The following is a 25,691-nucleotide window of genomic DNA, read 5'->3' as shown; positions in this document are numbered from 1 at the left end:
GGCCACAGGTCCCTGGCCCATGAGGGGCACACAGGAGAGCCAGGTAAGCTCGCCAGGGCTCCTCTGCAGCACCCCCTCGTCAGCCGGTGCTGGGCTGGCAGGGGGAGCTGGTCCGGCTCCAGAGAGGCTGCCTGGTCCTGCTGGCTGCTGGGGCGCAGCCCCAAACTGTGCTCCCACCCCAGCCTGGGAGCTGCAGGGGAAGAAGGGGCCTGGCTGCCCGCAGCAGTGCTGACCTTGGCACCGGGCAGCTCCAGAGAGCCGGGCAGGGTCAGTGTCCGCCCGCACGTGACACCGTGGGCAGGGATGGGGCTGCTGGGACAGGGCTGCTTCCTCCTCGGGTCCAGGCTGGCTGCTGTGCTGTGCTGAGCCCCACCAGACAGGCAGGTGAGCAGGGGGCACAGTGCTGCCATGAGCCCAGAGCCCTGCATCCCGGTGGGAACCAGCTGGCACCCACACGGTGCCTGGGACTGAGCACCCTGGCGTGGGAAGGACGTGGGACTCCATATCCCAGCTCGGGGAAGAGTGAAGTGCAGGGGCTTGGCTGCAGCACGAGAAGGCAGATGGTGCTGCCAGGACAGGTCCCAGCCCTGCTCTCCCCTCTCTGCCACAGGCTGACGGCACGTCTGAGGTGGGAAAGGGCACCCTGACCACCCACGTGCTGAACACGGCCACGGGGCTGCCGGCAGCCGGCCTCGGCGTCCGCCTGGCCCAGCTGCAGGAGCCAGGGCTGCAGTGGATGGAGCTGGCACACAGGTACGAGGGCTGGTGGCACCTGTGGGGCAGGGACACTGCTGCCATGCTCTGTGAGCTTGGCCAAAGGCTCCTGGCACAACTGGCTGCCCAGCCTTCACCTGGGGTTTGTTTGCTGGTGGCAGGGCTGGTGCTTGGGGGTATGGCCAGGTTCTGGGGTGGGGCAGGGCTGTGTTTTGGGGTACAGCAGGACTGCCTTGGTCTGGTTTCAGGCACACGGATGCAGATGGGCGCTGCCAGCCCTTCCTGGCACAGGGACAGGCCAAGGCTGGCACCTACAAGCTGCACTTTGAGACAGCTGAGTACTGGCAGGGACTGGGGCACACCAGCTTCTACCCCTTCGTGGAGGTATGGAGAGTGGGGAGACTGGGACAGGTGACACAGCATGTCTGAGGGCTGGGCCAGGCCCAAGGGGCTGCACTCCCCTGGGCCTCACTCTAGGAGGGTGATTCCCACTGCTGTCTCCTCACTCTCCCTCCCTCAGGTCGTTTTCATCATCACTGACCCGGCACAGAAGCTCCACGTCCCGCTGCTGATCAGCCCCTACTCCTACACAACCTACAGGGGCAGCTAGAGGGGCACAGCCTTCCCCTGGGGATGCAGGAATGATGCCACAAGGCCATTAAAAACTCCAAACAGCACCGCTTGTCTCAAAACATCACCTTCCACTTTTGTGGGAACAGAATTAGCCCCAGGGGCAGCATGGTGGGGTGGGTGGGATGCCTGCAGCCCTCCAGCTGTGGTCCCCCTTGGCAGGAGAGGTTCCTGAAGATGCTCACTGGGGTCTGTTTAAAGACATGCAGCAGGAAAAGGGCACAGCCCCACTGCCAGTGTGCCAGTGGGACCCTCAGTGCTGCCAGCATCAGGTGGGCACTGAAACGAGTCCAGCAGGGCCCTTCCCCAGTTCCTGCCCCGGGAGGGGGAAGGACAGTGGCTGGAAACCCAGGTTGTCCAGGGGGATGCCAAAGGCTGTCAGCTTTGCCTCGAAGGTCTGCAGCATGTCGTTGTGTGCCTGCCAGGAAAGGGTCCCTGTCAGCCCGTCTGCCAGCAGAGCAGAGCTCCCTGCAGCCCCAGCCTCATTGCCCACCCCCAAGCCAAAGCCATGGAATCACAGAATCGTTTGGGTTGGAAATGCCTCTAAGATCACCGAGTCCAACTGCTCCCCCAGCAGTGCCCAGGCCAGCACTAACCCACGTCCCCAAGTGCCCCATCCACAGGGCTCTTAAACCTCCCCAGGACTCCTCCCTGCCCTTACCTTGCAGACTCTGGCCAGCTGGATCTGCAGGTCCTGGATGGTGGCATTCTTGGAATTGAGCACGTCCTGCAAGGAAGGGGAGGTTGGCATGAGGCTGCTCTGCCCAGCCCTGGGGACGCTCTGGCCGTGCCCTGGTGGCCGTGGCGTGGCAGAGCACACGAGGCAGCCCGGCCTGGCAGCTGGCCACCACCCTGCCCCCTCTGAGTGGCACTGCCAGGGACAGCCAGCCCCGGGCAGGGACAGCAGCTCTGGATGAGCACCACAGCCACCGCTGTCACGGGGAGCGCTGGCAGCACCTGCTCTGCTCCAGCAGCACCTCCCTGCTGCCACGGCGGCACCCCCGGAATTACAGGGAGCCAGGCTGCCCCAGGCAGCTGAGAGGAGGAATTCAGGGACCCCGGCAGCTGCAGGAGAGCCCGACGCCAGCGATGCCATCCCAGGAATGTGTTTTGTCCCACATGCTGGGAGGTGACACATCCGCTGCCTGTGCCATAGGCCTGGTATGCATGCCAGAGCATCCCAGAGCCTCCCCGACTGCCCCTGCCGCGGGGACCTGGCTGGGGACACGCAGGAGGGCACCAGGTGGTGGAGCCCTCGTTCCCTGTGTCTGCCCAGCCCGCACAGCGCTGCTGCCGGCTCCAGCTGCGGCAGGCTGCAGGAATGTGGGTCTCCGGGCTGTCTGCAGAGGTATTTTTAGCACGGCAGGCACCGCAGAGCCCCAGGATCCTGTCTGCACCGTCCCCATGGCCAGGCGAGGCTCGGCAGGTGCAGCCCCCCCAGCACAGAGCCCCTGGGTGCCACCGGACCCGCTGGCGGTCGGCTGGCTGTGGCAGCACCGGGTGCCAGCAGTGCCATGGAGCCTGCGGCCATGCTCCTCCAGACAGCCCCAGCTGAGGGACAGAGCAGTGCCAAACTCCACCACCCACACGCTCTGCTCTCGAGGCAGAGCCCAGTGCCCCGGGCACCACACGTGGCCTGGGAGTGCTGGCAGTGAGTGACAAGTGACGTGCCACCTACAGCCACCCATGCAGGATGGGCACTGGTGCTTTCCAGGGGCAGCAGGCACCCCACAGTGGGCTCTGCCCCCCAAATGCAGCCCTCGCTGGGCCCCGGTACCTCCAGCTTGTGCGAGACCAAGGAGAGAGCGCTGGGGTCGAGGTCGGCGGCTGCAAGGATCTCGCTGAGCTCCACCTCCTTCTGCTCCAGGAGGGAGAGGAGGCTGTGCAGCTTGTGCTCCAGGAGCAGGTTCTTGTAGCCCGTTTTTTGCTGCACCTCGTTAATGGCTCTGGTGAAGTTCTGGTAGAGGTCGTCCCGCTCTGACTGGACCTGCTCCGGGGAGCAGCACAGTGTCACAGCTCCCTCAGGACCCCGGGGGCAGCAGCACAGTGTCACAGCTCCCTCAGGACCCCGGGGGCAGCAGCACAGTGTCACAGCTCCCTCAGGACCCCGGGGGCAGCAGCACAGTGTCACAGCACCCTCCCAGCACAGTGTCACAGCTCCCTCAGGACCTGGGGCCAGCACAGTGTCACAGCTCCCTCAGGACCCCGGGGGCAGCAGCACAGTGTCACAGCACCCTCCCAGCACAGTGTCACAGCTCCCTCAGGACCCTGGGGGACACGGGGGTCTGTGCGAGGCTGGCTGGGGTCTGCACAATGGAGTGGAGCACAAACACAGCAGGAAACTGGTCCAGCAGCTCAGCCCAGCCATTCCCCACGGCACCTGCAGCCCACAGGGAAGGCAGGTGCTGCAGCACAGCCTCCCCCCCTCCCCTCTTCCCTCCCTCTCTCCCTCCCTCCGTGGTGCAGCACCTGTGCTTCTCCCTCCTCCTCCTCCTCCTCCCCTCCAGGCACGGAATGCCCCAGCAGGCTCCCTGCAGCACTCATTCAGACCCCAGCCAGGGCCCCCGGCACACAGGGGTCTCTCCTCTCATCCCCACAGCTGGCAGCAGTCCCTGGCTCACAGCTAGTTAATAAGTGTCCTAATTAGGACACAGCCTCTCCTCCAAAGCCTATTTCTGAACGCTCTGAATCTGGCGCTGTCTTAATGATGGATTGTTAATGAGGCCTCGGATCAATGTTCATATTCCTGGGGATTTCTACGAATTGCAAATGAGCTCTCTCCTGCCTCCTAAGATTTATCTGGGTTAGTGGGGGGGAGCACTCGCTCTGCAGGGCTGCTCCCCAGCACCCCAGAACGGGAGGGAACAACCCTGGAACCCCGGCAGGAGGAGGGGCCCGTGGCAATGCCCCCATCCAGCTCTGCCCCACGCAGCCCAGCAGCCTGGGGCCCTGCTGGAGCGTGCATGACTGCTCAGCAAAGGACAAGGCCAGGCCTGTCTGCTGACCGTGGGAGAGGCTGGAGCTGCGAGCAGCTTTGCTGGGAGCAGCGGTTATCAGCCGACTCCGGATTAGCTTTGCAAAGCCCTGGGCTAAGCACAGCCTCTGCTGAGCCCCACGCCCTCAAATCCTCAGCTGAGGGTTTGCAGAAGGTTTGGGGAGGGGATGGGATGCCCAGCCCTGCCTGCACGTCTCACCTGACTGAACCGCTGCTCCAGCACCTCGTGTTCCCACTGAAGGTCCTTCAGCTCCTTCTGAGCGATTTTCAGATGGGCTTTGGAGTTCTGTGAATGGGAAAGGAGGATTAAAGAGCACAGGATTATCTGAGAAGTGTTGGAGATGTGTTCTGGGAAGGGAGAGTGAGCGGCAGAGAGAAAACCAGGCAGCAGGCACACCAATCCCTGCAGCGGGGCTGCTCTCCCTCCCAGTCTCTCTTTGGATCCCCGTCTGAGATCCCACAAACACACAGCAAGCAGAACAGGACTTGCTTTGCCCAGCAATCACAGCACACCAAGTGGCAGAGCTCAGTGTTTTCCCTCCAGGAACAAGCCCATGGAAGGACAGGGCTGGGCACTCACCACCAGGGCCTCCTTGTCCCTGTAATAGTTAACCAGCTTCCTCTGCAGCTCAGCCACCTGCTCCTGGGCCTCTTGCAGCGGCTCTGCCAGCCCCTTGTTCTCACGCAGCACATCTGCCTTCTCCTTTTCCAGCACAGCCTGCTTCTTCTTCAGCTCTTCCACCTGCTCCTGTTCTTGGGAACACAAGTGCTGGCTCGGGGGACTGCCCAGCCCCTCAGAGTGCCCCACACCCTCAGGACACCCTCCCCACTCATGTACAGGCCACCAGCAGCACCCACAGTGACACCTGGAACTGCCAGACCCAGCTGACACCCTGGCAGGGGCAGTCCCTGGGTGCAGGGGTGGCACAGGGACAGGGAATACCTTCAGGAGGTTGATGAGGGTCAGGTTTTTGGGCAATACCTTCAGGAGGTTGATGAGGGTCAGGTTTTTGGCGGTGATGTCGTTGTAGTAGTTCTTGATGGCACCAAAAGCCCCCTCGTGGTTCCCTATCAGCTCGCTGATCTGGGTGTTCTTCCTCTCCTCCAGCTCATGGATCTCTGTCTTCCTCCGCAGGTCCAGCTCGTCCCGCAGTGCCTGCATCCTCCTCGTGTACTTGGCCTCCATCTCTGGGGGGAAATTGTCAGAGCTGGGGAAAAACTGGCTGAAACTGGGGAGGAAAAGTGACCAGAATGGGGAAGGGAGAAAAAACAGCCAAAACTGTGTGGGTTGGGACCAGCTGGAATTAGAAGGGAAAAACCAGCCAGAACTGGAGGGCAAACTAGACTGATCTGGGGAGGAAAACCAGCTGGAACTTATGGGGAAAACTGGCCAGAACCTGGGTGGAGGAGATCAGCCAGAACTGGGGTGGGAAGCTGACTAGAACAGGAAGGAAAAATGGCCAGAAGAGAGAAGGGGAAAAAGGTCCAGAACTGGGGAGAACCTGCCCCCATGTGCTCAGGGTGCTGCTGGGGAACCAGGAGCAGCTCTTCCTGTTGTGCTCCTGTGGGATGTGCTCATGGCCTCACCTTTGGTCTGCAGCTCGAAGTCACTGCGCAGCCGGGACATCTCCTCCTCGTGTTTCTGTGAGGAACAAACTCCGTGTTGGATGAAACAACCAAATCCCAAGCCAGCCCATCCCCAGCGACTCCCTCCTGCTCTTTGGGACAGGATTCTGATCCCATGTCGATGCAAACAGGGGCTTGTAGTTTCTCCAGCTGCTCTTAGAGCTCCCCACTGTGGGAGAGGGGTCACCCAGGAATCCCTTCTCCCCATTCCTGCACCAGAAATCCCATCCCACCCCACCTCACAGAGAGCCAGGGAGGTAAGATCCCACTCCTGCTCCCATGCTGGGGATGAGGCACCTCACAGGACATACCAGGCAGAGCTTTGAGATGGCTGCTTCATTGGCCAACTCCTGCTCCTTCATTCTTGCGTTCAAGGAGTGCTTCTCCTTCCACATCTCCTCCTCCTGCTCCCAGTGATCCTTCTGGGCCTTCCTCAGGGACAGAACTCCCTCTGCCTTCAGCTCCGTCAGGTTCTCCTGCTGCTCGTGCAGAAGGTGCTTCACCTTCTGCTTGTACACCTAAGGACAGGCCAGGGACAGGTGAGGGCTCAGCAGGACACACCTGGAACCGGGATGCTGGTGAGACATCCCTGGGTCGCATCCTGCCCAGCTCCTCCTCCTCTGGTCCAAGGAGGAGGAGGAGGAGGGGCATCCCCTGCCCCAGGCTCACCTTGATCTCCAGCTGGTGCCGCTCCTGCGCCTCCTCCATCTCGCGGTCCCGGGCGCGCAGCTCCGCCTTCCTCTCCTCCAGCTCGCGGCGGGTGATCTCCCAGTAGCCCTGGATGCGGTTACACTCCAGCTGGAAGGAGTTCCGCTCCTGCCGCTCGCGGTCCAGCTCCTGCCGCATCCGCAGCATGTGCTGCAGCAGCTGCACGGCCAAGGGAGCACACGGGTGAGGGGCGGGCACAGGTGAGGGGCAGGCCTGGCACAGGTGAGGGGCAGGCAGGCCTGGCACAGGTGAGGGGCAGGCCTGGCATAGGTGAGGGGCAGGCAGGCCTGGCACAGGCGCCTTTGGAGAGTCCCTGTCCCAAACCCGCAGGATGTGCTGGCTGTCACCGTGTGGGGCTGTGGAGGTCCTGACTAACCCAGCAGCTTCTGGGAAAGGAGACACAAAACCTCATTGCCCAGGATGGGGCTCTGGCTGGCAGTGTCCAGTGACACCAGTGACACCAGTAACAGTGACACCAGTTCCCACCAGTAACAATAACACCAGTGACACCAGTTAACAGTGACACCAGTGACATCAGTGACAGTGACACCAGTGACACCAGTAACAATAACACCAGTGACACCAGTAACAGTGACACCAGTGACACCAGTGACAGTAAATAACACCAGTGACACCAGTAACAGTGACACCAGTGACAGTGAATCCAGCGACACCAGTGACAGTAAATAACACCACTAACAGTGACACCAGTAACACCAGTAACAATAACACCAGTAACACCAGTGACATCGGCGACAGTGAATCCAGTGACACCAGTGACAGTAAATAACACCAGTAATAGTGACACCAGTGACACCAGTAACACCAGTTAACAGTAACACCAGTAAGAGTGACACCGGTAACACTAACACCAGTTAACAGTAACACCAGTAACAGCATTCCCAGGTATCAGAATAAAACAAGCAAGGCTCCATTTCCTTCATGCAGGAAAGGCCCAGTGTTTATTCACATAACTCATTTTACACAGTTTTCACACACCTCGTGTGAAACATCTGCTGGCAGGCAGTTTTTTACCACTTTGTTTATTGTCAGAAGGTGATTTGTGTGTACATGCTGAGGGGCAGGTTGTTTGCATTTTCTTTTGTGGACTCTCATGGAACAGAGCTAATGTTTATGCAGGTCCCCTTATTTCTCACCCAAGAACATGTTGTTATGTTAGCAAACTATTCATTCCAAGTTAGTTTGTGCATGGGAACTTGCAAAGTACCAGCTGCACTCAGAAGAAGTGGCAGGCTAACAATCAGTTTCACAGAGCAGGCCTGTTTTATGAGGCCTTTCTTTTATAATTCTTCCACCTGTCACAACACTCAGGTGCTTGCATACTTCTGGTTCATGGAACTGTTTGGCTTGGAAAAGCCTCTAAAATCAAGTTTACCTGTTCCTCCAGCAGTGGCAATGCCAGCCCTAACCCCTGTCCCCAAGTGCCACATCCACATGAGTCCTAAATGCCTCCAGGGATGGGGACTACACCTCTGCACTGGGCAGCCTGGGCCAGGGCTGGACAGCCATTTCCAGGAAGGAATGTTCCCAATATCCGACTTCAACCTGTCCTGGCCCAGACTGAGGCTGTTCCCTCTCCTCCTGTCCCTGTTCCCTGGAGCAGAGCCACCCCTGTGGCTGTCCCCTCCTGTCAGGAGCTGTGCAGAGCCACAGGGTCCCCCCCTGAGCCTCCTTTTCTCCAGGCTGAGCCCCTTCCCAGCTCCCTCAGCCTCTCCCTGTGCTCCAGACCCTTCCCCATCTCCATTCCCTTCCCTGGCCATGCTCCAGCCCCTCTCTTGTCCCGAGGGCTCGCAGGATTCTCAGCAGTGCCAGAACCTGGGGCCGGCGAGCAGAGGGAGGGCTGAGGCGGCCGCTCCTCCCCAGGGCAGCGGGAGCAGCCCCAGGCAGGCGCCAGTGACACCAGCCCGGCTGCTGGGCCTGTCACCCTGTGCAGCTGCTGTCCCCGGCGCCGGGCAGGGTCCCCGAGCTGTCCCCGAGCTGTCCCGTCCCGTTCTCCCCCGGTGCCGCTCACCTGCTCCTTGGTCATTTCCTCCGGGTCCAGGCCATCCACCACCGCCAGGCCCTTGCCCCCTTTCCCTCTCCTTCTGGGTCCCTGGGGACAGAGAGCCAAGCGCAGCAGGTGAACGGGTGAGGAGGACACGGCGCTGCTCGGGGCCCCGGTGCCGGTCCCGGAGCATCCCCGCTCTCACGGCAGGGACCGGGACAGCGGCGGCACCGAGCCGGGAGCAGACCCATGGGCGGCCACTGCCGGCCCGGCTCCGCGGGGAACCCCGAGGCGCCTGTACCCGACATAACGCCCGAGCGGCGTCCCCGCAGTGCCGGGCACGGCGCCGGGGGCCCCGAACCCTCCCCGGGAGCGGACCGGGACAGGACGGGGCTCGCAGACATGGGAGCGCGGGGCTCCACCGCCCTCCCCTGCCCGCAGACCCCGGCTGCCAGACACCCGTCAGCAGCCGGTGCGGTTCTGCCCCGGCCCCGGTTCTGCTGTTCCCGGTGCCGGTCCCGGCCCGGTCCCGCTCTCACCATGGCGGCGGCACCGGCGTCTCCGAGCAACGGACGGCAGGTCCCGCGAGAGGACGGCGAGATCTCGCGAGAGCGGCACTGCGTGAGACACGCCCCCTAGCAACGCCACGCTCCGCCCTGGCAACGGAGGCGGGGCCAGCGGGAGCGGCGGGGCCGGGGGGGGGGGGGCCGGGAGGGGACACCGGGGAGAACCGGGGGACATCGCGGGCACCGGGCGGGGAGGGGGCGCCGGGGGGCCGTGTGAGGGAACCGGGGGACCGGGGGAACCGGGGAGTTCGGGCAGGACGGGGGGGACAAACCCGGGGGTCCCGCTGTGCCCGGTCCAGGCTCCCCGACCCCCGCGCCCACCGCTGTACCGGGGCTGTCCCCACAGCTGCAGCTCCCCGCTGCACCCCCGGTCCCCGAGCTCCCCCGCTCCTCCCGGTCCCCTCCGCGCCCTCTCTTGTCCCGCCGGTGCTCCCGCCCCTCGGCCCCGCCCATCCCGGTGTCCCCGCCCCCGGTGTCCCCGCCCCCGCCGCGGCGGGCAGGACCGTGCGGGCTGCGGGCTGGCACCGGGCCCGCCCAGCACCGGCCCGGCACCGGCACCGGCCCCGGCATCGGCCCCGAGCCCGGCGCATGGCGGCCCCGGCAGCGGCCGGCACCGGAGGTGAGGGCGGGGGCAGAGCGGGGAGGCTCGGCGGGACCGGCACGCCCATCGCCGTGGAACCGGGCCGGGCCCCGCGGGGCGCACACGGAGATGTAGGGCGGGGGTGCGGCGGGAGGAGCTGCGGGGGCTGCGCTGGGGGGCAAAGGGGGCAAAGGGGCCGGGCTGGGGGGGCCCGGCTGCCGGGGAGGGACTGGGGGGCGGCAACCGGGAACCGGGAACCGGGGGAGCCGAGGACGGAGGGACAAAGCAGTGGGGCACCCAGGGAACGTGGGGGCACGCGGGGGTGTTCGGGGCGCTGAGGGAGCCCTGGGGTGTCCCGGGGGTTTGGGGGGCAGGGGGTGCTCGCAGGACGGGGGGTGCGGGGCGGTGACAAGGGGAGGCAGCGGGGTCACACGGAGCCGGGGAGCGCACCGGGCACCGGGGCTTGCAGCGGGTGCCCCGGGAATGCGGGGGGACACTGGGGTGCCCGGGGTGCACAGGGGCGGGGGGGGCTCACGGGACATGCTCACAGAACTCTGGGGTGCCCGGGGGAGCAGGGGGCACCTGCGGCCACCCCGCACGGCTGTGGCAGTGCCGGTGTGCGGGGGGCTCGGGGACAGGGAGGCGCCGGTGCCGGTGCCGGTGCCGAGGGGCCGCAGTTCTGGGGGGCTGCACCTGGCGGCAGAGGCGGTGCCGGGGCTGCCCTGCCCGCCCGTCCCTCCCGGTGTGGCCCGCACAGGACCGGGCCGTACAGCCCGCACGGGGCAGCCCCGGCCGTGGCACCGGGGCAGCGGCGGGACACCGGGCCCGGGGGGGGGACGGTGCCCCCGGGGCGGGCCGCGGGTGCCGCGGGGTGCCCGGTGCCGCGGGGTGCCGGTACCGGCGGCCGCCCGGCTCTGCGGTCGCCGTGAGTCAGCAGCACACGGCGTGCGGGAGGGAGCGATCCCTGACCCGGCCCCGCTCCCGCCAGGCAGCCGGTGAGCCCCGGTGACACTGCCGGTGACACGGCCGGTGGCACGGCGGGACCATGCAGGCGGAGGCCAGAGGGGAGTTCTGCAGCCGGGAGCAGCGCCCCGGTGGGTGCGGGCGCGGTGCGGGCAGGGGGCCGCGCTGCTCACGGTGGCACGGCACGGTGACACGGCACGGTGACACGGCACGGTGTCACCCACCGGGAGCGGGCGGGAGCGCGGGGGGATCCGCTCTGCCCTGCCCTGCTCTGGAGCGGGATGAGGAGCGATTTCCCGGGATGAGGAGCCCTTTTCCCGGCCGCTGCTGTCCCGTGCTGTCCCGTGCTGTCCCATGCTGTCCCGTGCTGTCCCATGCTGTCCCGTGCTGTCCCGTGCTGTCCTGCCCGTGTCCTGCAGCTCCGCGCAGCCGGAACTCCCCTTCCCCGTGGGTTGGGGGTCTCTGTCCCTGCCCCGCTGTCACCGTCCCGGCGGGAGGGAGGCGATGCCATCCCTGAGCCGTGCCACCCGGTAGCTCAGTGCTGGCACGGTTCGGTGGTGGCACGGGGTGCACTGACCTCGGGGACGGGGCACAGTGTTCCCCCCCGGGCACACAGAGCCTCCCCGGTGCCCGCTCAGCCCCGAGGCACGGCTGTGCCCCCGCCGTGTGCCACGGCCGCGGCTGCTCCAGCGCCGTGTGCCCGGGACGGGCCGTGCCGCGGCCGCCGTGTCCCTGCGCTCCCCGCGGGGACGGTCCCAGCACAATCCGCCCTTGTCCGGGCCCGGCACAGCCGCGCTTTGTCTCCCGACACAAAGGGGCTGGGGGCGGGGGGCTGCCGGCCCCGACGCGAGGGGCTCGGGCAGCGCTGCCCGTGCCCGCTCCTGCCGGGGTCCCGCTGTGCCCGGCCCTGAGCCGGGCACCCCGAGGGGAGCTGCCCTCGCTGAGGCAGAGGGTGCCGATGTGGCAGAGCTTGGCAAGGAGCCGCTGGTCCCGGAGCGCCCCGCAGGGACCCCCACGCACGGCCCGGCCCAGGAGCCCCCCCGGGTGCCCGCGGAGGAGCAGGGGGGCATCCCCATCCCCAGCGCCGGCCTGCTGCAGGTCACCGAGCGCCGACGTGAGTGAGGCCCTGAGCCCGTCCCTGCCAGCTCCTGCCACCCCTGCTTTGTCCCTGCCACCCACAGCGTCACCTGCCTGTCCCCAGCACCTCGGCTCTGCTCCGGGGTGTCCCGCCTGTCCCCGAGTCCTCTGCCAGCCCTCGGGATTGTCCCCGGCGTTCTGTCATCCCCTGGGGTCTCCTTCCTGTCCCTGGGGTCCCCTAGGATCCCCCCAGCTAGCCCCCAGCCCCTCACACCCCCAGCTCCCCGGGCCCCAAGCAGCCACCCCCGGCTCCCCGGTGGGCACGGCGGTGGGTGCCCAGCCGTGCCCCGTGCCCGCAGAGCCGCTGAGCAGCGTGTCCTCGCTGGAGGTGCACTTCGACCTGCTGGACCTGACCGAGCTGACCGACATGTCGGACCAGGAGCTGGCCGAGGTCTTCGCCGACTCCGACGAGGAGAACGCGGCCGGAGAGACGCCCGGCGGTGAGCGGGGCTGCGGGGCCGCCGCTCCCGGCGCGTCCGCCCGCCCCGGGGCGCCGCTGACCGCGCACCCGGCCGTGCGTCCCGCAGGGCTGCAGCCGCCGCCGCGGGCCGGGTACCTGCGCTCGCCCTCCTGGACCCGCGCGCGGGAGCAGGGCCGGGACAAGAAGCACCTGAGTGACCCCGAGCTGCCGCCGGGACCGCCGGGACCGCCGGGAGCCCCGGACGCCTTCCTGCCCGCCGAGCGCCCGCGGGAGCCGTAGGGACAGACCCGCCGGGGACACCGGGACGCGCCGCCGCCGGTCCCGTCGGTACCGATGGAGCCCGGCCCCGGGCGCAGGACTCCCGTTAGCCCGCCCGGAGGGCACAGGCGGCCCCGGCGCCGCGGCGGGGACGTACCGGGCTGCCCTCGGCCGGTGGCCCCGGGGGGAAACCGGGCCGGTCCCGCCGGCCCCCGGGAGCGGCACGGCCTCGGTCACCGGGAGCGGCGGAGGGGGCGGCACGGGACGGGTCGCACGGCTCAGCGCGGCCCGATGGAGCGCGGCCGGTGCCGGTGCCCGCCCGGTTCTGATGTAGCAGTGCTGTGATCCGGTAAAACCGACCGACCGACCCACCGCCGGCCTCTGCCCGTCTGCGCCGCCGCTGGGGGAGCGGGAGGAGCTGGGGGCACGGAACGGCGCGGGAGCAGCGGGGAGGGGGTGCCCGGCCCTAGCGGGTACCGGGGCAGCGGGGCCGCGGCCGCTCTCGATGGGCGGGAGACCGGCGGCGGCTGCGGCACATCCCGAGCGGCGCAATTCCACCCCGCGGACCGGCCCGGGGCTGCCGGAGCTCCCGGGCTGCCACCCCCGGGCGTTGGCACCTCCTGCCCGTGCCCCCGGTGCCCCCTCGCCGCCCGAAGCAGGGACACGAGTGCTGGGTTGCGCAAAGAGGCTCCTTAATGCTACAGAAACACCGGGACAAGGGGAGGCAGCGGCTCCGCACCGCACCCGGTCCAGCCCCGGGAAGATCCCGCAGCATCCCCCCGGGGCTCGGCCCGGTAACGGTGGTGCCGTGGGCTGGGGAGGGACCAGAGTCCGGTACTGTGTGTGGGAGGGACTCGGTCCCACCGCGGTGCCAGGGCTGAGCCCTCCTGCCAGCGCCTGCCGCTGCAGGACAGCACGGCAGCCCCAGCCCTGCCCGCAGCCCGGCCCCAGGCAGGGGCGGCAGGAGCCGCTGCGGAGCCTTTACCGGATCCCGGTTAACCCCATCCCGCCCCTCCGGTGAGGCTCTCGGTGCTCCCGGGAAGGGCTGGGCTCCAGCGGAGATTCGCTCCCGGCAGCGCTGCCACGTCCGTGAGCACGGGATCCCAGAGCCAGCCCCAGCCCAGTCCCCAAACCGCTGCTGGGCTGATCGTGTCCGTCCCAGCGCCCTGTGCTGGGTGGGGTGGGGGCAGCCTTGGGGCTGAGACCCCACAGTGGGGGCAGACCCCCTCAGGGCTCCCCCTCCGTGCCGGAGTCCTGGAACAGGGATTGCTTCCGCAGGCTCAGGCGGGCGCAGCGGGGACACGTGGTGGAGTTGTCGTAGTAGCAGTCCCTGCAGAGGGGGGAGCGGTGCTGGGTCACCCCCTGCCACCCCCAGGGCCCCACGGCCCGCCCAGAGCGCCACGGTACCTGTGGAAGACGGCGGAGCAGTCGGCGCAGACCGAGGTGTGGCTGTCGAAGGGGAAGAGCACGTCGCCCTCGCGGCACAGCTCGCAGACAAAGCCCTTGGCCTGGCACCGCTGGGGAGCGGGTGACAGCGTGACCCTGCCAGCCCTGCCCTGGCCCCACGGGGGTGTCCCCACAGCTCTGCCCTCCAGCACGGGCTCACCTCGCAGTCCAGCTTGATGTGCTTGGCAAAGAGCGTGTGGATCTCGGTGAGGGAGCAGCCCAGGCGCCCGGCCTCGATGTCGATCAGGTCCTGCAGCGAGTACATCTCGTCGTTCTCCACAAAGTGCTGCCGGTCCTGCAGCTGGGGGGGAGAGGGGCGCTGTGACTGCCACCAAGGTGTGACCATCACTGTCGTGTGACCGCCACCAAGGTGTGACTGTCACCAAGGTGTGACCGTCACTGTCGTGTGACCGCCACCAAGGTGTGACATCACCAAGGTGTGACCGCCACCAAGGTGTGACCATCACTGCTGTGTGACTGCTACCAAGGTGTAACCACCACCAAGGTGTGACCACCATCACTGTGCGACCACAATCAGTGTGTGACCATCACTGCTGTGTGACTGCCACCACAGTGTGACCACCACTGCTGTGTGACTGCCACCACAGTGTGACCGCCACTGCCACGCCTGGCCCCGGTTCCCGCCTGACCTGCAGCAGCAGCCGTGCCTCCATGGCCTCCTTGCAGGTGATGAAGTAGGGCTTCATCAGCAGGATGTCCTGGCGCAGCTTCTGCAGGGGACACAGTGGGAGGGGTGGCAGTGGGGACAGGAATGGGTGTGGGGCAGGGATCCCAAGGACAGGACAAACAGCAGTGGCAGGGGCAGGATGGGGACAGGGTTGTTAATGGAGCACGACAAGCAAAAGCCCAGACTGGGTGAAGTTCATCCCTGTTACAGTCTGGGCACCCTCTGGGCCGTACCCCCCACCCCACCTTGCTTCCTCTCTGTGGGGTGCCCCCGGGGTCCCCCCACCTCCTGCTCGCTGCACAGGCCCCTGTGGTGTCCCCTGCCCTTGGGGTGCCCTCCCCAGCCCCAGCACTCACCCGGATCTCCACCAGCTCCTCCACGTAGTTGAAGAGCAGTGGGTTGATCTCCCTCAGCTTCAGCACCGGCCGTGACACCATCAGTGCCAGGTACCTCATGCTGCACCGTGACACCTGCCAGCGCCGCCAGGGCCACCTCAGCACCTGCCAGCCCCGTGCCACCACCCACGGACCCCCTGCCCCCGTGACCAGGGCTGTGGTCTCCCAGGTGACATCTACACAAGGCCACGGTCCCCAGAGACATGCAAGATCAGGGATGGGATCCCCCAAGTGACCTCTAACCAAGGGAGATACCCCCAGGGACCCCCTGACAAAGGACACAGCTCCCAAGCCACCTGTACCCACGGAGGCACCTCCCAGGGACCCCCCCAAACAAGGACATGCCCTTCGGTGGCCTCCACTCAGGGGCTCTGTCCCAGGGTGACACCCAGGTGTCCCCAGCCCACCTTGCGGGGCTCGAAGTCCCAGTTGTGGATGGCCCGGGCGGGCACCACGGCCAGGTCGTTCCAGTGGCAGCTGGAGCAGTAGTAGAGCCCGGTGTAGTCGCACTGCCGGGCCTCGCTGGGCACCCCCCCTGCGGTGGCACGGGGCTGGCACGGGGCTGGCACCGCCGCCGCCCTGCCCTCTGCGCCCCCACACCCAGTGCGTGCCCCCGGCACACCCAGCAACCCCCGGGGACAGGGCAGGGCCCCGGTGTCACCTTCCCCAGACCCCCATCACCCCCAGGGCCCACGGTCACCTCCTGCCAGCCCCACACACCTCCCAGCCCGCAGCCCCTCTCTCTGGGCTCCCCCAGCCCCACAGAGCCCTCCCAGCCCCCTCATCCTCACAACCCTCAGTCCCACAGAGCTTCACGAACCCCCCAGCCCTACAGCCCCAACCCCGCAGAGCTCTCAGCTCATGCCAGCCCCACTGAGCCCCCAGCTAACACAACTCCCCAGCTCCCCCAGCCTTGCTTTCCTCAAGCCCCATTACCCACAGCCACCCCAGCCCCCCAGCTCCCCCAGTTCCCCCAGCTCCCCCAGATCCTCCCATTTCCCCCAGCCCCCCCATCTCCCTCTGTCCCCCCAGATGCCCCCATCTCCCTCCATCTCCCCCATCTCCCTCCATGTCCCCCATCTCCCCCAGCCCCCCCAGCCCCCCCATCTCCCCCAGCTCCCCCAGCTCCCCGTCCCCCGGGCAGCAGGGGCTCACGGAGGGAGATGGGCGCCCGGCACTCGGCACAGCGGTAGTCCTGGCTGTCCAGGCCGCTCTCGGGGCAGATGCTGAGCTGGTACTCCGCCTGGTGGCTGACCTGGGCCCGCACGCACGGCCGGCTCACCAGCGGCAGGCACTTGCTGTGGCAGCGGTAGTAGCAGCCTGGGGGCACGGCCGGCCGTCAGCGCGGGCGGGGGCAGGCGGGGACGGGCGGGGTGTCCCAGACGCACCTGTGCAGGTGTACCAGGTCTGGATGAGCCCCCAGATGATGGTGCTGCACTTGTCACACATCTGCTTGACGCTCTTGCTCTTCTCCTTGTAGAAGCGGTGCTCCAGGACCACGCGGATGTTGGGCTCATCCTCACCAGGGTCCTGCAGGGGGAGAGGGGGTCAGAGAGCTGAAGAATCACGGAATGGCTTGGGCCGGACCTTAAGGGTCACCCCTTCCACCATCCCTTCCCTGCCACGGACGGGGACACCTCCCACCACCGCAGGATGCTCCAACCCTCCGGGGATGGGTGTGAGCGCGGAGCCCCAGCACAGAGCCCCCGTGTGCGCGGCCCCAGCCCCACCTTGAGCTCCTGCAGCTTGAGGCGGAGGTGGATGAGGCGCACCACGGCGTCCTTCTGGCGCTCCGAGTGCTCGGGCAGCGCCAGGATCGCCCGCTTGCACTCCTCGATGGCGCGGCGCAGCTGCGGCACGTCCGACGCCAGGATCAGCCCCTGCCGGCACCCCGAGGGGCGAGAGGGGGGTCAGCCGAGCCCCCCGTGCGCCCCCCGCCCCACAGCGCCCGCCGCACTCACCACGGGCCGCGAGAAGTGGTCCTCGGCCAGCCCCAGGTCCAGGGCGCCCTCGGGGTCCCCCGGGGGGGGGTCCGGCTGCTGGGCTGCAAAGGGGGAGGGGGGACTCACGGGGGGCTGAACGCAGCCCCGAGCAGGGCCTGGGCCCGGCTGCGCCCCCCGTGCGGGACGGCGAGGGGCGGGGGGGAAGCGGCACCCACCTGGGGCGGGGGGCTCCGCCTCGGGCCGCTCCGCCTGCTCGGGGCTCTTGTTGAACGGGTTCAGGTGCGCCTGGCGGAACCGGGCCAGCCGCTCGTCCGACGCCATCGCCACCGTCCTGCTGCCTGGGGACACGGCCTCAGTCAGCCCAGCACGGGCAGCGGCACCGGCACGGGCACCCTGGCATCCACAGCCTGGCACGGGCGCCTTGGCATGCACAGCCCGGCACTAGCACTGGCACCAGCACCCCAAATGCCATCAGCACCCCAATGCCATCACCACCGCCCCGTGACGGGCACTTGCACGGCATCACCAGCACCCACACCCTGGCACCAGCAGTCACCCCATGCCAGGCACCAATAGCACCTCAGCAGCACCGGCACTGTCACCAACACCCTGTGATGGCACTGCCACCTCAGCACCGGCACCTCCCCAGGAGCAGCAACACCCCGGTACACCCACCGGGGGTACCGGCCCTGGCACCGGCACCCCAACAGCAGCGCTGAAACCCCGTCACGGGCACCGGCACTGGTACCGACACCTCCTCACTGCCACCGACACCCCGATACGGCCGCAGAAACCCCAGCACTGCCACAAACACCGACACACCGGCACCGACACACCGGCACTGACACCGACACACCGGAACTGACACACCGGCACCGCCACCGACACACCGGCACCGGCATCCTGTCACAAGCACCGCCGCCCCAGCACCGTCCCCGTCCCCGACACGTCGTTGCTGGCACCATACCCCGTCTCCGCTCCCGCCCCTGTCCCGGTGTCCGTCCCCGCGGACAGACGCGTCTCTCCGCCTCCCACGCCCGCGCCCCCGCCCTGCCCCGCCGGCACCGCCCGCTTCGGCCCGCGGTCACACGTACCGGCACCGTCCACGCATCGCGGCCCCCCCGAGGGCCCCGCTGTCCCCGGCTGTGCCCCGCTGTCCCCGGCTGTGCCCGGCTGTCCCCCGCTGTCCCCGGCTGTGCCCCGCTGTCCCCGGCTGTGCCCCGCTGTCCCCCGTTGTCCCCTCCCGTCCCCGCGGCCCCTCCCGCGCCCGCCAGGGGGCAGCGCCCCCGCCCCGCTCACCGTGCGCCGCCGCGCCGGCCAGGCCCCGCCCCCTGTATGGCCCCGCCCCCTACGAGGCCCCGCCCCAGCAGGCTCCGCCCCTCTCGTCCTGCGTGCTGTCGCCCCCTGTCGGCCGGCAGACCGCACTGCACCCGCCGCGCCCGGGCGGGGCCGCTCCGCGACAGCCGCACTGTCCCCAGCGCGACATCTGCACCGTCCCCAGCGCGACATCTGCACCGTCCCCAGCGCGACAGCCCCACTGCTGCATCCCCACCGCGACAGCCAGCCCCACTGTCCCCACTGCTGCCACCCGCACCGTCCCCACCGCGACATCTGCACTGTCCCTACCGCGACAGCCCCACTGCTGCCATCTGCACCGTCCCCACCACGACAGCCTCAGAACCCCCAGCCCGACCATACCTTGTCCCTACAGCCCCCATCCCCACAACCCACAGCCTCCATCCCCACTGTCTCCACCCCTACAGACCCCACCCCTACAGCCTCCGTTCCCAGTGTCCCCATCCCCACAGCCCCCGGCCCCACTGTCCCCATCCCCACAGCCCCCAGCCCCACTGTCCCCATCCCCACAGTCCCTGTTCCTATAGCCCACAGCCCTTCTGGCCAATGGCCTCCAAAGCCGGGGGCTCAGAGCCAGGAGTGTCCTGAGTGCTCCACAACTGGGCACACACTGAGCTCTGGGGAAACACCCTGGGGTCCCCGGGGTCTGTGCTACCACCTCAGATTGGGGAACAAAGGGCCAACTGCGTCCTGGCACAGGGCCACACCCCCCCAGCATGGAGAAGGGTGACAGTGGGGACAAAGGCACAGCCCGCCTGGGGCAACTGGATCTGAGGGGCAGAAGGGTGGGGGGCACTGCATGGGAGCTTCCCAAACGCTTCCTCTGCCTGGGAATGGCCGGGGGGGCCGAACCGTGTGGGTGTCCCCTGTCCCCCCTACCCAGCAGGCACACACAGGTACTACCTGGACAGCAATAAATTTATTAAGTATTCAAAAAAAATAATAAGACACAAACCAGTAAAAAACGAAAAGGGGGGAGGTAGGAAGGGGGGCGAGGGGCCGAGCCGGCTCAGGGGGGGCCGGGGTCAGGAGACACTGAGGGGATGGCGGGGGGCAGCACCGGGGGTGCAGCAGCGCGAAGCCGGGGGGCCGCGGGCAGTGCCAGGGGCGGCGGGCGTCACTTGGCGCCCTGCGCCTCCGACTCCTCCTCGTCGTCCTCGTACATCTCGCCCTCCTCCTCGGCCGTGGCGTCCTGGTACTGCTGGTACTCGGACACCAGGTCGTTCATGTTGCTCTCGGCCTCGGTGAACTCCATCTCGTCCATGCCCTCGCCCGTGTACCAGTGCAGGAAGGCCTTGCGGCGGAACATGGCCGTGAACTGCTCCGAGATGCGCTTGAAGAGCTCCTGGATGGCCGTGCTGTTGCCGATGAAGGTGGAGGACATCTTCAGCCCCCGCGGCGGGATGTCGCACACGGCCACCTTGACGTTGTTGGGGATCCACTCCACAAAGTAGGAGCTGTTCTTGCTCTGGATGGCCAGCATCTGTTCATCCACCTCCTTCATGGACATGCGGCCACGGAAGACGGTGGCCACGGTGAGGTAGCGGCCGTGGCGGGGGTCGCAGGCGGCCATCATGTTCTTGGCGTCGAACATCTGCTGGGTGAGCTCGGGCACGGTGAGGGCGCGGTACTGCTGGCTGCCCCGCGCCGTCAGCGGCGCGAAGCCGGGCATGAAGAAGTGCAGCCGCGGGAAGGGCACCATGTTGACGGCCAGCTTGCGCAGGTCGGCGTTGAGCTGGCCGGGGAAGCGCAGGGAGGTGGTGACGCCGCTCATGGTGGCCGACACCAGGTGGTTGAGGTCGCCGTAGGTGGGGGTGGCCAGCTTGAGGGTGCGGAAGCAGATGTCGTAGAGCGCCTCGTTGTCGATGCAGTAGGTCTCGTCCGTGTTCTCCACCAGCTGGTGGATGGACAGCGTGGCGTTGTAGGGCTCCACCACCGTGTCCGACACCTTGGGCGACGGCACCACGCTGAAGGTGTTCATGATGCGGTCGGGGTACTCCTCGCGCACCTTGGAGATGAGCAGCGTGCCCATGCCCGAGCCGGTGCCCCCGCCCAGCGAGTGGGTCAGCTGGAAGCCCTGCAGGCAGTCGCAGTTCTCACACTCCTTGCGCACCACGTCCAGCACCGAGTCCACCAGCTCGGCGCCCTCCGTGTAGTGCCCCTTGGCCCAGTTGTTGCCGGCACCGCTCTGCCCTGGGAAGAGAACAGAGGCTCCGATGGCCGCCGGCCCCCCACGCCCACAGCCCGAGGGCACCGGCAGAGGATCGGGGCCGGCCCAGCCGCTGCCGCCGGCAGCACCGGCAGATCTGACGCCGGGGCGGGGTGGGAAGCAGGAACCGCAGAGGTTTGGCGGCGAGCCGGCGGTGCCGGGCCCCGCGGCGCGGGAGGGGTGTGCCCGCCCAGGGCCCCGGGGACGGCGACCGGCCGGGCGGGTCCGAGGGCACTGGGGCTCGGGGGAACATCGGGGGATGGCTCACCCCTCCCTCCCCGGGGACCTACCAAAGATGAAGTTGTCGGGGCGGAAGAGGTGGCCGAAGGCACCCGAGCGCACGCTGTCCATCGTCCCCGGCTCCAGGTCCACCAGGATGGCGCGAGGCACGTACTTGTGAGCTGAGAGAGACCCCGTGATGGGAGGGGACCTGTGCTGCCCCCCATCCCGCCCCAGAGGTGTTCCCAGCGCCCTGCAGGTTCTACGGGGCTGGTACACAGGTCATGTCCTCCCCACACCCCAGGGGCTCCCGGTGTGGTGCGTGTCTCGTTACCCCCAAACAATGGGGGTCACATGGGGTGGGTGCAATGTCTGCCCCCATTCCCCGTGGGCTGGGGGATGTCGGTGCTTTGTCCCTCCCTCACCACAGGATCCTACAGGGGGAGCACAGGGGTCCCTCTCTCCCCAAACCCCAGGTTCCCATGGGCTGGGTGCATGTGTGGTGTCCCCCTCCCATAGCACAGTGTCCCGCGGGGGGGGGGTACATGTGTCATGCCCCCACCCAAACTACAGGGTGCCATGAATTTGGGGGCCCTGTCCCCCCACAGGACAGGGTCTGAGCGGTGGGTGCACATGTCTGCCCTCCCGGGGTCCAACAGGGCTGGGTGCAGGTGCTGTGTGTGACCCTTCCCAAACCGCAGGGTCCCGTGGAACTGGGGCTTCACCATTTCCCCGTGCCCCAAACGAAACGGTCCCACGGGGTGGGTGCACCTGCCTGCCCACCCCACACCTCCAAGGGTGGGTCTGCCTGTCTGTCTGTCTGCCCCCCTGCCCACCCCCGCAGCCCCAGCTCCTCCTGCACTGTGGGGTCACACCGGGGCCCCTCCCAGCCCGGGGTGGGGGTTCCGGGCTGCCCTGCCGGGGGGGTTCCCGGGGGGGGTCGCTTACAAGAGGCCTCATTGTAGTAGACGCTGATGCGCTCAAGCTGCAGGTCCGAGTCCCCCACGTAGTTGCCGCTGGGGTCGATGCCGTGCTCGTCGCTGATCACCTCCCAGAACTGGGGAGGACGGGGAGCTCAGCGGGGTGGGAGGCACTGGAACATCCCCAGAACCCCGGGCGAGGCACGGGGCACCGGGATCCTCCCATCCCTCGGCAGGGCTGGGTGGGGCAGGAGGCACCGGGACTCCCCAAACAGTGAAATCGCCGGGCGGGGACAGGCGGGGGGCACCGGGACTCCCCATACAGTGAAATCGCCGGGCAGGGACAGGCGGGGGGCACCGGGACTCCCCAAACCGCTGGGCAGGTCCCGGCGGGCACCGGGATCCCCAAACACCCAAAATGCCGAGCAGGGAGGGGGTATCGGGACTCCTCAAACCCCGGGACGGGGCTCGGCGGAGCGGGGACACGGGGATGCCCCAAACACCCAAAATGCCGAGCAGGGCGGGGGGCACCGGGACCCCCAAACGCCGAGCGGGGCTGGGCAGGGCGGGGGGCAGCGGGACCCCGGGCGGGGCTCGGCGGGCGCTGTCCGCGGTGCTGACGGACAAAGGCGGGGGGCGGGGGGCGCGGGGGGGGCGGGGCGCTTTGTCCTCCCGGTGCGGCGGCGGGGGGGGGAGGGGAGCGGCTCTGCCTTTGTCCGCCGCCCGGCTCCGCCGCGGCGGGCGGGGCGGGGCGGCGCCGCCGTTACCTTGGCGCCGATCTGGTTGCCGCATTGCCCCGCCTGGATGTGGACGATCTCCCTCATGGTGCGGCCGGGCCGGAGCGGAGCGGGACGGGACGGGAGCGGGCTGGGGCCGGGAGCGGAGCGGCACCGGAGCGGAGCGGCACCGGGAGCGCGGGGGGCGGCGCGGCCAACGCCGCATCCTTTATAGGCTCCCGCCGCCGCACCGGGCCGGCCGCTGACGTCACCGCTGGCCGCAGCCAATCAGCGGCCGCCGCCGCAGCGCCGCAACAGCCCTGCGGCACGGGCACCGCCCGCCACGCCCCGCCCGGCCCCGCCCACGGCCCCGCCCCGCCGCGGCGGAACCGGGACCCGGCACGGGCGGGGGGCACGGCCCGGGGGGCGCCCCCGGCACCCGAGGGGAGCGGGGACACCCCGGGGCCCGTGCGGGGCCCCTGGGACCGCCCGGCGGCGGCGGCGGGAGCATCCCGGGGCGGCGGCGGCGGCGGGGCGGGGGGACACACAGGGGACACCCCTCCTAACAGTGTCCCGGAACGAGAGGGGTAGGGACAGGGTACGGGAGGGCCACCCTGGAGGTCCCGGTCGGCGGTCGACCCCGCGGGAGCGGGCGCGGTGCCGGTGCCGGTGACGAGGTGGGCGGCGGCGGGCGCGGCCCGAGAACAAAGGCGACGGTGATGGGCCCTTTGTCCGGGGGCGGCCGGGACCACCCCCCGCCTAGGGTCAGCCTCCCGCCGCCCAGCCGGTCCTTCCCGCTTCCCGCCGGGACCGAGTGACCCTTGACCGACCGGCGGGACCGGGAGGGACCTCTCCCCTCGGGGCTCCCCGGGGCCGCCCGATGCCAGCCACAGCGTCACTGCAAAGAGCCTTTATTGGCAACCGCGAGTCCCTCGCCCGGACCGGGCGCCCCGCGGTTCGTCCCGTCCGTCCGTCAGTATCCGTCTGTCCGTTTCAGGGTGGGGGTGGCCGTGCCGGTACCGTGTCCCGCTGCCTACCAGGAGCACGTCACCACCTCCCGCAGCGTCCGCCGGAGCTCCTGGCTCCGGAAGGCGTAGATGAGGGGGTCAATCACCGAGTTGCAGATGATGAGGATGAGGAAGAGGTTGAAGTAGCTGAAGAAGCAGGTGCAGAAGGGGTTGGTGGGACAGGTGACGATGAGGATGAGGTGGAAGAAGAAGGGCCCCCAGCAGATGAAGAAGACGCCCAGGAGGATGGTGAGGGTGACGGCGCCCTTCAGGCTGCCCCCACGATGAGCAGTGGGCGGCTTCTGCTGGCTGGAGATGCTGTGCAGGTGGTGGCGGGCCAGGGCGAACATGTGGATGTAGAGCACCAGCATGAGGACCAGCATGAAGAGGAAGAAGCCGATGAGGCAGAGGAGGACGGTGTTGCTGCGGTAGTAGGCGATCAGGACGGCGCTGGAGACGGTGCTGGCCAGCCAGACGCTGGCCATGGTGACCACGGCGCGCTGCAGGGTCATGATGCTGTGGTAGCGCAGGGCGTAGAAGATGGTGATGTAGCGGTCCACGGCGATGACCCCCAGGAAGGAGAGGGACGAGACCACGGAGCTGCAGATGAGCGTGTCGATGACGCTGTCCATGTGGCGGACGATGCTGGGGCGCATCACCAGCAGCCCGTGCTCCAGCAGCAGCATGAAGAGCATCTCCGCCAGGTTGCTGATGCTCACCAGCATGTCCGACACCGCCAGGCAGCAGATGAAGTAGTAGGTGGGCGAGTGCAGGTTCCTGTTCTTCAGGATGGCGGCCACCACCAGCAGGTTCTCCACCAGGCTCACCAGCCCCAGCGCCAGGAACAGCTCGTTGGGGATGCCCAGCCCCTGGCACCAGCCGCCGCCGGCCCCGACCGTGGCGTTGCTGTGGTTGCCCTCGCTGGCATTCGAGGGCTCGCGCAGCAGACGCAGGGGGGCCAGCGTCGACATGAGCCCCTCCTCAGCCCCGGGGCCCCCCGCGGCACCCGCACGGCCCCCGAGCCCCCGTTGTGCCCCGCCAGTTCTCCCGCGGCGCCCGGCGGCGAGGCCCAGGGGATGCCGAGGAATTGGGGACGGGAGGCCTGGGCCGTGCCGGGGGTGCCGTGTGCCCGCCGGGACCCTCGGGCGCAGCTCTCTGTGCCAGCGCTGCCCGGCGTCCCACGCCGCCAGCCCGGGGTGCAGGGGAAGAAAGGGCCCTTTCTCTGCCCCACTTTAAAGCGGCTCCCGCAGCTCCTCCTCCGAGGAGGGTGGGCACCTGCGTGAGGGAGGCACCCTGGCAGCGAGGGTGCCGCCGCCGAGGTCAGGGCTGAGACACCCCAGGGTGGCCCTGGGGACCCCGATTGCTCGGGATCACCGTGTGCCCAGGGGTCTCAAAGGCCCTGGGGTGGTCCATGCACCCCTGGGGTCACGCACCTTGGGGGTGCTGCCATCGGGGTCCTCTGTGCCCTGGGGAACTGCGCACCTTAGGGTCCCCATGCGTCCCGAGGCCCTGTGTCTGCTGGGGGGGACCCCTGAACCCTGGGGGCCTGCACATCCTGAGGGGTCCCCCATGCCCTGCAGGTCCGTGTGTCCTAAGAGGGTCAGCGTGCCCCGTGGGACTCGTGTCTTGGGGGGTCCCACCTGCTGTGGGAGTCACCCACACCTCCTGAGCTATCCATGCACCTCGGGGACCCCTGCAGGACCCTCTGCACGGCCCGATGCAGGCTGTCCCAAGCACTGGCACTGGGAGGGCCCCATTCCCACGGCCCCAGGGGAGATGCTGTGCAGCGGGGCGGGCACGGGATCATCCAGAGCACGGTTAAACGGGACACGGCAGGCACGGCGCCGCGGGGAGGCTGCGGGGACAGGGCCCAGCTGACCATCATGTGCCTTGGGTTGATGCCTGGAGCCGCGGGCTGCCAAAGAGCCATTCACAGCTCCGCGGGCAGGCCGCTCCCACGGGTGCCCGCTTCCGCTGGGGAGCCCTTCCCTCCGGCAGGGATGGAAACGGCTCAGCTGCATCGCACACAGCGGGCATGGGGGGCCAGGGCACCGGGATGGAAATGGCTCAGCTGCCACACTGGGCATGGGGGGCCAGGGCACCGGGATGGAAATGGCTCAGCTGCACACACACACTGGGCATGGGGGCCCAGTGCACACACCGGGCATGGGGGGCCAGGGCACCGGGAT

At 68.2% G+C, this 25,691-nt stretch overlaps 4 protein-coding genes across 6 annotated transcripts; 1 reads left to right on the top strand and 3 right to left on the bottom strand.

Annotated features, from left to right (window-relative positions):
- Window positions 1–1,398: 1,398 nt before the first annotated feature.
- On the bottom strand, window positions 1,399–9,282 carry GAS8 (growth arrest specific 8). The gene is made up of 11 exons (XM_058034474.1): window positions 9,218–9,282; window positions 8,706–8,786; window positions 6,635–6,832; window positions 6,277–6,483; window positions 5,927–5,981; window positions 5,322–5,527; window positions 4,920–5,087; window positions 4,539–4,625; window positions 3,122–3,331; window positions 2,006–2,071; window positions 1,399–1,762 (listed from the first exon to the last, which is right to left on the bottom strand). The coding sequence occupies exons 1-11, from the start codon at window positions 9,218–9,220 to the stop codon at window positions 1,613–1,615; spliced, it is 1,431 nt and encodes a 476-aa protein (XP_057890457.1). The 5' UTR covers window positions 9,221–9,282; the 3' UTR covers window positions 1,399–1,612.
- Window positions 9,283–9,789: 507 nt separating this feature from the next.
- Window positions 9,790–12,782, top strand: DBNDD1 (dysbindin domain containing 1). Of its 2 annotated transcripts, none has more exons than XM_058034193.1 (5): window positions 9,790–9,863; window positions 10,813–10,918; window positions 11,755–11,901; window positions 12,224–12,364; window positions 12,452–12,782. In XM_058034193.1, exons 2-5 carry the CDS (start codon window positions 10,870–10,872, stop codon window positions 12,622–12,624), a joined length of 510 nt encoding a protein of 169 aa, XP_057890176.1. In that variant the 5' UTR covers window positions 9,790–9,863; window positions 10,813–10,869; the 3' UTR covers window positions 12,625–12,782. The 2 variants fall into 2 exon arrangements, with proteins under 2 accessions (XP_057890176.1, XP_057890177.1); XM_058034194.1 differs by having other exon boundaries at window positions 9,835–9,863; window positions 10,817–10,918.
- A 496-nt stretch (window positions 12,783–13,278) lies between these two features.
- Window positions 13,279–18,233, bottom strand: DEF8 (differentially expressed in FDCP 8 homolog). Of its 2 annotated transcripts, none has more exons than XM_058034099.1 (12): window positions 18,170–18,233; window positions 17,291–17,409; window positions 17,094–17,176; window positions 16,863–17,012; window positions 16,521–16,662; window positions 16,288–16,452; window positions 15,540–15,667; window positions 15,094–15,207; window positions 14,700–14,780; window positions 14,210–14,350; window positions 14,011–14,120; window positions 13,279–13,933 (listed from the first exon to the last, which is right to left on the bottom strand). In XM_058034099.1, exons 1-12 carry the CDS (start codon window positions 18,184–18,186, stop codon window positions 13,831–13,833), a joined length of 1,353 nt encoding a protein of 450 aa, XP_057890082.1. In that variant the 5' UTR covers window positions 18,187–18,233; the 3' UTR covers window positions 13,279–13,830. The 2 variants fall into 2 exon arrangements, with proteins under 2 accessions (XP_057890082.1, XP_057890083.1); XM_058034100.1 differs by having other exon boundaries at window positions 17,291–17,406; window positions 18,170–18,202.
- Window positions 18,234–19,331: 1,098 nt separating this feature from the next.
- Window positions 19,332–24,473, bottom strand: TUBB3 (tubulin beta 3 class III). The gene is made up of 5 exons (XM_058033984.1): window positions 23,533–24,473; window positions 22,547–22,769; window positions 21,808–21,916; window positions 20,931–21,041; window positions 19,332–20,624 (listed from the first exon to the last, which is right to left on the bottom strand). Exons 1-5 carry the CDS (start codon window positions 24,471–24,473, stop codon window positions 19,549–19,551), a joined length of 2,460 nt encoding a protein of 819 aa, XP_057889967.1. The 3' UTR covers window positions 19,332–19,548.
- Between the last annotated feature and the right edge of the window lie 1,218 nt (window positions 24,474–25,691).

Source organism: Melospiza georgiana, chromosome 14 (genome assembly GCF_028018845.1).
Source record: "Melospiza georgiana isolate bMelGeo1 chromosome 14, bMelGeo1.pri, whole genome shotgun sequence".
NCBI classification, from domain to species: Eukaryota; Metazoa; Chordata; class Aves; order Passeriformes; family Passerellidae; genus Melospiza; species Melospiza georgiana.
Note: the sequence above shows the minus strand (reverse complement) of the source record. Positions and strands in the feature narration are given on the sequence as shown.

Excerpts from the sequence above, each read along its gene's own strand:
- GAS8 (XM_058034474.1), bottom strand. Across the intron at positions 5,982-6,276 it reads CCATCTCAAAGCTCTGCCTG|AAACACGAGGAGGAGATGTC; the intron begins GTATGTCCTGTG and ends TGTTCCTCACAG. Across the intron at positions 1,763-2,005 it reads AGCTGGCCAGAGTCTGCAAG|GCACACAACGACATGCTGCA; the intron begins GTAAGGGCAGGG and ends CTTTCCTGGCAG.
- DBNDD1 (XM_058034193.1), top strand. The coding sequence starts at position 10,870 with ATGCAGGCGGAGGCCAGAGGGGAGTTCTGCAGCCGGGAGCAGCGCCCC. Across the intron at positions 10,919-11,754 it reads CAGCCGGGAGCAGCGCCCCG|AGCTTGGCAAGGAGCCGCTG; the intron begins GTGGGTGCGGGC and ends CCGATGTGGCAG. Across the intron at positions 11,902-12,223 it reads GCAGGTCACCGAGCGCCGAC|AGCCGCTGAGCAGCGTGTCC; the intron begins GTGAGTGAGGCC and ends CCGTGCCCGCAG.
- TUBB3 (XM_058033984.1), bottom strand. The coding sequence starts at position 24,473 with ATGTCGACGCTGGCCCCCCTGCGTCTGCTGCGCGAGCCCTCGAATGCC. Across the intron at positions 21,042-21,807 it reads CTACTACAATGAGGCCTCTT|CTCACAAGTACGTGCCTCGC; the intron begins GTAAGCGACCCC and ends GGTCTCTCTCAG. Across the intron at positions 20,625-20,930 it reads CCCCGACAACTTCATCTTTG|GGCAGAGCGGTGCCGGCAAC; the intron begins GTAGGTCCCCGG and ends TTCTCTTCCCAG.
- DEF8 (XM_058034099.1), bottom strand. Across the intron at positions 16,453-16,520 it reads GACCTGGTACACCTGCACAG|GCTGCTACTACCGCTGCCAC; the intron begins GTGCGTCTGGGA and ends CCGTGCCCCCAG. Across the intron at positions 14,121-14,209 it reads ACATCAAGCTGGACTGCGAG|CGGTGCCAGGCCAAGGGCTT; the intron begins GTGAGCCCGTGC and ends CCCGCTCCCCAG.